Here is a 9,952-nt window from a genome sequence, read left to right on the forward strand (position 1 = left end):
AATATTTACTGAAGTAAAATAGAATTAAAAAAAAAAAGTTACTAACTAATAAATATTACTTTTTGTATCAATTTAAACTGCTTAAATTGAAAGTGGATAAATTTTTTTCATTTCTGACGACAATTGTTGCTGAAATGACGGCAATATCAGATACGCTTGCGCTATCTAATTATATCACTGGTTGTCGTTTTACTCACACGACATGACTAATAAAATATAACATTTTCTTCACATTTATTTTTTATGTAAGTCTCCAAGCAAAAAAGTGAGACGTTGTCTGCCGAACATTTTCATCAGCAATTTCCAAGGAAGTTGAAAAATCATCGGCATCGCGGTAGCTCAGGAAACAAGAAAAAATTTATGTTACGAATATTCTTATTGCAAGAATTAAATTTATCGCGAAAGATATAAAAGAGTACCTACATTTTTGCCTGACAAAAGTTGAATTTTGCAGATCTAAATATCAGTCAAAGGACAACAAGTCCTAATAACGTTAAAGCATTGATAGCGTCGCTCGGTACACCGAACAATGTTTGATGTGGTTAACACTCATTAATAACGTTCTGTCAAAGTGTCATAACAAAATTGATCAGAAGCAATTTGCATTTGTGAAATGCGAAATAGCTTCGACGATATACGCAGCAAAATGTTCAGTGGATAACGAGATATCGGATAGATAATGACGTAATCACGTAATGCTTGTAAATCGACAAACAATCGTATCAACGATCGTTTGCGTTCCTGCAAATATTGCCTCGTGTAAGAGATATGGGAAAACATTAATGAAATTACGAGCGCGTTTTAGACGAGAGCCGAGCGCGGAGAAGCAACGAGATGAAACGGATGGTAGTCGGCAAGATAAATATTATCCAGCGAATTAAGTCTATAAGACCACGTAATCATCCAGATGAAAATTTGTTGATATAAATGCCAGGTATTGTTGAAATCTTATAGAAGCATCGAGAGAAAAGAGAGGAAAAAAGGAAGAAAAGCAATAGAAAAGGATGAAAGATAAGAAAAGAGCGCGGACGAGACATGTATTTACAACAATGCTTCATGTGTATTTGTCTTTGCAATCATAAAATGAAATAAATCACGGAAAAGTTTGGAGAAACTTGCCTGAACTTGCTTTTCGTGTTTGCAACATCAGCGATATCGATATTTTAAATTGAAGATTTCTATGGTTCTATTTACATGAATTGTCGCAGAAGTAATTTTGTTTCTTCACATATTTTTCATTCCATTATTTCCATTATCCACTTATTCGATTTTTTCCATCACCGACTGTAACTCGTGACGTATTTTTTTCAACTCCTATACAAAAAATTAAATATAATATCATATAAGAACTGAAACGCACATTTATATCTGACATTTCGCCTCTCCCCAAATTTTCAGAGACATTATATATTTATATTTTCATTAGACAAATGAGCATGGATGGCAAATAACGCATTACTTGCCATCTCTGCAAATGAGATATACATGTATATGTATCATAATCAAACAATCACATTTAAATATAAAATATAAATCGTAGAACTCTTTCTTTAGATATCCTTTTTATGAAAATTTTTTAGACATTTACGTTATTTGCGGGATATTATGTTTAAGATTCACATATCTCTAGAAACACATTCCAGTAATATGTGATGCTTTAACGAAATATTATATCTTGCTTCATGATGATATTTCAAACAAAATTGTTTGTGCATTACAATCAAGTTAATGAACTATGCAACATTGAGATTACTATGAAATATCCATCAATGATTATAAGGTTTAAAATAACAAACGGTATATAATCCTATACTCTATCGCGTAATAGTCCAAACACGTACATCAACTAAAACTGAGAAATGCAATCTTTGGGATATTAATGTGCTCTATTTACTCATCACGTCGCACGCTTCGTCTTCTTATTATATATAAAATTGCAAATAGATTCTTTTACAAATATACAAATTATTATATAAAAATTGTAAAAAGTAATTAAAGTACATAATTATTATTTATGTTAAATAGCATATATATTTTTTGAAAACGGATTGTGATTTATATTTTAAAAATTTACAGATTTATTTTATAAAATTAGATTTTGAAATTGCCTTATGAAAATAGGAAATAAATTGAATAAGAAAATAAAAAAATATCTATCTATCAAAAAATGATGTAAGAATGAAATAACAATGAAATATTTTTTTAAATATATATATATATATACATATATTTAAAGATTACCTTGATTAGTCAGTGACATATGTATGAAGAAATTATTAATCAATGTGTTAGGCTTAACATTTTCGTTGCATTTATGTCTTCCAGAAGATAAAAGAAGTTTCACTACGTGATACAAAAAAATTGAATCTAGATGAATGGTAAGTTTTTGTGTATTTACATTGTACAAAAACATATGTACAAAAAATATAATTTAATATCACAGTTGAGAGATAGTACAGAATTACTTTTAATTCGTTCCATCTGGTCGTGATCTGCCTGCAACTTTCGGCATCTTTTTGTTCGTTGAATCTTCTACTTCTTTAGGCTTATAATAATGGGGTGCCACTTCGAGCAACCATTTGCTTTCAATTTCTGTCACCTACACAATACATATGTTTGAATCACAAAGATATAATCTTTTATAAGCTTACAAAATTAAATTTAGACTATTGTTTTATATTTTATATTATAACATATACCTGACGCATAAATTCTTTGGTAGTTAAGACAAGTTCGTGATAAAGAAGCCAACGCGGAAGATCTTGGAATAGGGAACTATTTGGATGTATCGCAACTTGTTGATTATGCTTTGCAGTTTTGTAACAACCTCCCTTCGATAAACGTGCCACGTGATAGAAATAACCAGCTGTAATAGCCTAAACAAAACATTTTTCCATTATTTTATGAAAAAATCCATAATATCAACACATTATGATATTACCTTTCTAATATTGATTGTTTCTGTAATTCCCGAGACCAATTCCATCTCGACACGCTGCATCAAACCTACTAGCTGTTCTCTAACATCTCTTGCCCGTTTCATGGATCTGAAAGATAAATCGTGAGAAATATATTTTGTAAAACTTTATTAACATTATGAATATTGACATACCTGTGCTGTATGAAATTTTCGTAACACCAATGTGTACTAAAATCGCTCTGTGCCCATTGATTGTACACATTAAGGAGAGTCAGATGATCACCGCCAGGTACGTGGAAATTCTTGCGTGCAGCATCCGCATGTATAATTTTATCCTTCGGTCTATAAAAGATAGCGCCATTCACCGAAAGCATGGCCGCGATGGTAGCCACCTCTTCCGAACAGCGATACTTCTCACTAGCTAACAGCATCTTCGCCATCATTGGATCCAGTGGAAACTCAGCCATTCTACGTCCAAGTTTTGTTAGCTCTCCACGATGATTCAGCGCACCTAGTGCGTACAACTGTTCCATCGCCAAAATCAGCGTTTCGGGCGGTGGTGGATCCAAGAAATCGAAATGCATCAAATCATCTATCCCGAGAGCTTTCAAAGTAAGCACTGCATTACCTGCAAACATCATCGAAATATTTTCATAGAAATTAAATTTAAACAAGTATAACTTAAAATTTTAGCAAGATACATCATTGATTCTTACCCAAATTAATCCGTTGTATTTCAGGCACGGTGTTATCTTCAAGCTCATGCTGATAAGCCCAAGCTGTATACAAACGAAAGCACTTTCCAGGTGCTACTCTTCCGGCGCGTCCTGCTCTCTGATTCGCGGACGCTTTGCTGATCGGCACGACTATTAAACTCTCCATGCCGGTGCGTGGATTAAAATTGTTCTGCTTCGCATAACCAGGATCTATCACGTATACTATGTTGTCTATAGTTAATGAAGTTTCCGCTATATTAGTCGCCAGTACAACCTTAAAGATAAATAAAGATTTAACTTTAGTCTAAAAAATATTTCAAAAAATTATCTAAAAAACTTATTTAAGAAAAATATTACCTTCCTCGCGCCAGGTGGAGTTGGTTGAAATATTTTTATCTGCATATCGCTTGGTAGATTCGCATAAACAGGTAAAATTAAAAGTTCTGCCAATTTGCTTCCTAGTCTTCTCACTCTCTCTTGTAACATTTCCTGACATGTTTCAATTTCCTCCTGCCCTTTATATAGAAATATATTTCGTTATGTCAAGTAACAGCATTTTGAATAATCCTAATGGTTGCAGCACAGACTTTTGCATAAAGCATAAAGCGTAAAAGAATCAACCAATCAAAATCTGCTCTTCCCTGAAATAAAAGGAGAAGAATTCTGATTGGTTGATTTGCTATACACTATGTGTTATGCAAGAGTCTGTGCTGCAGCCTTAACACTTACCGGTCAGAAATACCAATATATCACCCGATGGTTGCGTTACGTGAATCTGAATAATCGAAACTACACACGCTTCAATATAATCTGATTCCGGGGCTTTTGTATAATAAATGTCGACAGGAAAACGACGTCCAGGTATTCTAAATATAGGAGCATCGTCAAAAAATTCACTGAATTTTGTGGCATCCAACGTAGCCGATGATACCAGCAGCTTCAAATTAGGACGAAACCTCGCGATATCTTTCACCAGCCCAAATAAAATGTCAGTGTGTAAAGTACGTTCGTGTGCTTCATCGATTATCATTACACTAAAATGTGCAATAAATAAATCAATTATCATAATAATTTAGGATAATAATGTATTAATATTTAAAATCTAAATATTACTAACAATTTCCAAGTATGTTAAATATTATTATTAATATTAGGTTGAGTAAAAAGTCATCGCTATTTTTTAGCTCAAAGTTGTATATACAATATCTTCGTCAATAATGAATGAAATTCAAATTTAAAAAAAGGGTTTTAAAAAAATGATGAAATCTCTACTTTTAAAAGCTTATCACATTTTTTAAGTTTATATGAGTTTGATAATTTTTACATACCAAAAACTACGAGCTGAAAAAGACGAAAAATTTTCTTCTCACTTTGTGGATTTGTAACGTGTCCAAAACGAATTTGAGAAAATTTTCGATTACCTATCGTGAAAGCTTGATACTTTCCCTACAAAATCGTTTTTTTTAAATATTCCTACGACTTTTGATTACTGAGTTATCGCGGATTAAATAAAAGAATTATTTTTACTTTAATTGCTCATAACTCCATTAAAAATTGTCGTATCGTATAATTTAAAAAAGAGATTTTTAAAGCTGAAACTTTACTCTATCAAGATATATTTATATTGTTGGTAAGAAAGTAATTGCGATTTTTACTGATAGATGTCTTTCAAAAAACGCGATGACTTTTTTTTTATTAACCTAATACTTTTATTTCTATTTTCATGTTTTTTTCTTAATTATTCTATGAATAGTATACACATAGATATACCTGTACGACGCTAAATCGGGTTCACTGAGGAACTCTCGGTGTAATGTACCATCAGTCATATATTTGATACGAGTACGTTGCGATGTGCAATCTTCAAAACGAATAGCATAGCCAACTTCATTACCCAACTTAACGGCCATTTCATGAGCTACTCTCGCAGCCACTGACATAGCAGCTACTCGACGTGGCTGAGTGCATCCAATAATCTTACCGTCGTCCGCAAATCCAGATTCATATAAATATTGTGGAATCTGTGTTGTCTTACCTGATCCTGTTTCACCTTCTATTATTAAAACCTGAAATACAAATACATAAGCATCCTGTAACATTGTTGTTAAATATTCTATCTGCTTTCTACTTACCTGATGATCTTTGATAGCATGTATTAAATCCTTTCTGAAAGGATAAATAGGCAAACTTTTCTTTGTCTCCTGTATCGTTTGTAAACTTTTAACATGCGCGGGTGGACTTTCTTCCCGTTTCTTGTTCTTGTATCCAGGCATATGGAGCACTTGAACAAACTCTATCATCTCATCCTCCATGAGAAGATTATATTCTTGTTGAGCTATAATAGAAGATTGTAAGCTTACTTAATAGAAAGATAGATCACATAAACAATTACTTATCTTTAATTTAGTATATACCTTTCCTATCTTTAGCGCCAAAACGAAAAACAGCTGATGACATCTGATCTGATTCCCATTTACTTTGTTCAGATTGCGGTGGTTCCTTTTCCATTGTATCAGGTTCTGGCTCCGTTTTACCCTTTTCAAGAGGCATATGATAACGTTGCATACGCTCAAGTTCCCTTGCCTTCTCATGCTCCTTTGCCAAGTGCAACAACTGTTTCTTATGAGCTCTTTCATGTTTTTCTTTTTCTGTTAAACTATAAAATTTAAAATAACTTATTAAATAATAATATTATTATATTTTATATTAATTAATAATATTTTAATAATTATATTTTAAAGATATTAATTATATATATATAATAGCTCATCCATAAAATTACATGTTTTCATCAAATAGATATTCGTCATCAATAATATCAGCTTCTAGTTCTGCAACTTTGTCCTCTTTACGTTTCTCCAGGTATTTCCTACGAGACTCGATTCTCAATTTTGGTATTAGTTTATCTCTCGTATCAGTCTCTATAATTTTAAGTCTCTTTGCTGCTTCAGCTGCAAATAATAACAAGCAATAAGTAACATCTTTTAAAATGTTAAACATTCATAGATATTCTTTTTGGCAACTTACCAGCGCCGGATCCAGGGAGCGTAGCAACATTACGTCTTTTACTTTCATCTTTGGCTCTGAGACGACTGGCAAAGCTATCTCTTTCCTTGATATCCTTCTTGCGACGTTCTTCTTCACTGTCTGTATCCTCACTCGAGGATTCTTCCCGTCTGTATTTGCTCATTTTGGAAAGCATATCATAGGTTATGTCCGTATTTTTCTTTTCACTCCAAACTTTGGAATCGGAAAAGTGTATCGATATTACGTACAATCAAAAGTAGATGTACAATATACACAATAAGTACTTAAAAAATATCAGTTTTTACGGTACTAGAGAGAAGCCTGAGAGAGGCCGTACCAACCTTTTTTCTATTACCGTCGAAAGTCGAAATCATCGGTACACTACCGCCAGTACATCCATTTTCAGTTTGGGAACTACGTGACTACATACATTTTCTAACACTATCGACAAAATTATATCGTCAAAAGTAAATATGATGTAGTTCGTCTCTGTACTAATTCTCAGGCTAGAAGCGTGCCGACTATCCAGGAGAAATAATTTAAAATAGAACCACGAACGAAGAAATTTTGATTTTGCTTCTACGTATGTAAATAAAAGTTGTTGAATTTTAATAGACGAAATTGAAAATTTAAACAAGTTGATTAATTAGTTATTTTGTCTTACAATATCTTATAAAATTATGAAGTAATCTTTCTTCAAATTTTCAGCTCGTTTTTATCAAATATAATTACTAGTATGCATGTACAGCTGATTTTTGGTGTCGGAAATAAATGTAATGCGAGTGTAATCCTGTTAAATCGCAGTACTATAAATCACGTGCTAAATTACTTTAAAAAGTATAACATAAATTTTAATCATAAACAAAATAAAACATTTTTTTTTATATAATTTCTAATCTATATTCAGAACGCGTTTTCATATGTGCTTTAAGGTTGAAATTTTACATTGTAACTATGTGAACTATGTACTAAATACGCATCATAAAAGCGTATGCCAAATGCGGCTTTCCTATCTCGATAAAACGCACGGCTCCGAATTCCGAAAATGACTGAAATTTTTCACGCGTAGCGTTTATATACCATATTCGAAAGCTAGCGCGATCCAATGAGCGCCCGAGCAGCGAGGCAACGCGCTCATTGGCTGGCATGCGAGTGGTGGGGTTCGCAGTCTGACGGCTAATATAAATATCGCGTAATTTCCGATCTCACACGTTTTTCCGATTTGAGCAGGGGATAGGGTTATTTCCTGTCATTCTAACGTTGGAAAGTTCACAACCCTGTCTTCGAATCAATTATGACTTTCTCTCCATATTCTAATCTCTGCACAGAATCTCTCAGAATGAACGGCGAGAAACGGCACAAAAAGATCGTCCATCGTTGGATTTATTTACTAAGGTAATCAATAATTTTAATTTTGTCTTTACTTTTTATAACAGTTTAAATATCGCGTACTGTAGAGTCTAATATAGTACTAGCACACTGATTATTCGGACAAAAGTATCTTTCTCAATACTCGTTCGATCGAAAATCAAAACGCGCGATTGTGTTGTCGCGTCTCGCGTCACTTTTTACGCGTGAAGTTGACCGCACGCGAAAAACGACGCCGCTTCCCCATTTTGATCGCATTCACATTTCATTCGCGGAATGCGACGGATAGAGGATGACACGGCGAAATGAACTGGCTCTCGGACGAGTGGCAACGCGATCAAATACGGTAATTAAAACTTATATAAAACCTGAATGTATAACTTGATTGTATATTGTCGGTATTTAACTATCGCGTGACTATAGATTCAGTGTTTGTATACTAATAATCATTTTGAACGCATATTTCGTACAACAGCTTGAAAAAATAATTAAACAATCACATGGATCAATTGTTGAAATGTGATTAAATTAATAGAATAAAATTTTAGTGATTATTCTTTATCCATCTCGGAGAATTTCTTGTAGCTGCAGTTCATAAAAATAAAGGTTGTAGTTGACATCCATTTTCTCAGATGGCACTAATGCGCGGAAACATATCTCGCTATTACAAGAAAAAGGCGGCATAAGTACAAATAAGTGACATCGTTTTCTTTTCTCTCCTAAATCGCAAAAATAATAATACAAATCCAAAGATTCGATTCTTTTTTTCATATTGCAACTTTCTATTTTCGAAAGATAGAATGTATTTCGTGTTTAATATAAAGTATATGAAATATATGTGTAATACAGTATATCTTTATATGCTTTTGAGTTTTTTACTTTCTATACAGAAGCTATGCATTTTGTCGGTCATCAGCATGTCCAGATCTATTAGAGTGCATACTCGGTAAAAAATTTTTCATGCATGAATATGTATAAATATTTATAAACATACATAAATATTCATAAATGAATATTTATGCATAATCATATATGAAATATGTTCATTATACATGTTCATACATCCCTCTTTTTTTTTGTAAAATTATTTTTTAATGTAATAGAAATATTAATAGTAATGTGAAAACATTAAAAATAATTAAAAGGATAATTTTCACACTATTTGTTTTAGAAAAAAATCAAGTTTGAAAAATGTAAAAAAAATTACTTATGTATAATTATATACAAAATTATGCATAATTGTATATTAGCAATTTTTTTTATATTTCTTTAAACTTGTTTTTTTTTTCTAAAACGAACATTGCGAAAATTAACCCTTTAATTATTTTTTATGTTTTTACATTACTATTATTATTTCTATTGCATTCTAAAAAGTAATTTTACAAAAGAAAGAGGGATGTATGAACATGTATGGACATATTTCATATATGATTGTACATGTTTATGAATATTTATGTATTATATTTATAAATATTATGTATATTTATACACATACATATTTATACATATTCATGCATGAAAAATTTTTTTACATTTCGTGTGAGCATTGCAGTTCACTTCACCAGTTTGAAGAACAGTCTGATATCTGATGAAGTGAACTGCAATTTATTCATCACGAAACGTTAGCATTCTAATAATAATAGATCTGAACACTAAGATAACTCGCAAAACGTATAGTTTCTGTATATATCTTTATATATATCTTTATACTCGTATATATTCATATTTACTCAAATTTTTGTACAATTTATATTAATATATAGTTGATGCTGATTTATAATATATACATTAATTCAGAAAACTCAATTTTGCATCATTTAATCAACATTGAAGAAATAGTACTGCACGCTGACCTCTCTCATCATCTTCCGCATTGCATTCACCACCCATAACTGCATATAATGATAATATGCTTGCAAAT

General features: G+C 31.9%; 1 protein-coding gene across 4 annotated transcripts; it reads right to left on the minus strand.

Moving 5' to 3' along the window:
• Window positions 1-38: 38 nt before the first annotated feature.
• LOC108746187 (putative pre-mRNA-splicing factor ATP-dependent RNA helicase DHX16) lies at window positions 39-7,149 on the minus strand. 4 transcript variants are annotated; one of them, XM_018482795.1, is made up of 14 exons: window positions 6,664-6,838; window positions 6,419-6,587; window positions 6,051-6,292; window positions 5,769-5,971; window positions 5,407-5,702; window positions 4,366-4,670; window positions 3,994-4,151; window positions 3,637-3,910; window positions 3,113-3,548; window positions 2,942-3,047; window positions 2,700-2,876; window positions 2,466-2,599; window positions 2,242-2,343; window positions 39-1,314 (listed from the first exon to the last, which is right to left on the minus strand). In XM_018482795.1, the coding sequence occupies exons 1-12, from the start codon at window positions 6,836-6,838 to the stop codon at window positions 2,468-2,470; spliced, it is 2,673 nt and encodes an 890-aa protein (XP_018338297.1). In that variant the 3' UTR covers window positions 39-1,314; window positions 2,242-2,343; window positions 2,466-2,467. The 4 variants fall into 4 exon arrangements, with proteins under 4 accessions (XP_018338297.1, XP_018338300.1, XP_018338299.1 ...); XM_018482798.1 differs by lacking the exon at window positions 2,242-2,343; XM_018482796.1 differs by lacking the exons at window positions 39-1,314; window positions 2,242-2,343 and adding an exon at window positions 7,005-7,149 and having other exon boundaries at window positions 2,468-2,599; window positions 6,664-6,876.
• Between the last annotated feature and the right edge of the window lie 2,803 nt (window positions 7,150-9,952).

The sequence above is a fragment of the Trachymyrmex septentrionalis genome, unplaced genomic scaffold (genome assembly GCF_001594115.1).
Source record: "Trachymyrmex septentrionalis isolate Tsep2-gDNA-1 unplaced genomic scaffold, Tsep1.0 scaffold16, whole genome shotgun sequence".
Classification (NCBI taxonomy): domain Eukaryota; kingdom Metazoa; phylum Arthropoda; class Insecta; order Hymenoptera; family Formicidae; genus Trachymyrmex; species Trachymyrmex septentrionalis.

Bases quoted from the DNA above. Each gene is read 5' to 3' on its own strand.
- LOC108746187 (XM_018482798.1), bottom strand. From the start codon at position 6,838: ATGCTTTCCAAAATGAGCAAATACAGACGGGAAGAATCCTCGAGTGAG. The intron at 6,588-6,663 runs GTAAGTTGCCAA...TATTATTTGCAG, and splicing joins GCTCCCTGGATCCGGCGCTG to CTGAAGCAGCAAAGAGACTT. The intron at 3,048-3,112 runs GTATGTCAATAT...TTTATCTTTCAG, and splicing joins GAAAATTTCATACAGCACAG to ATCCATGAAACGGGCAAGAG.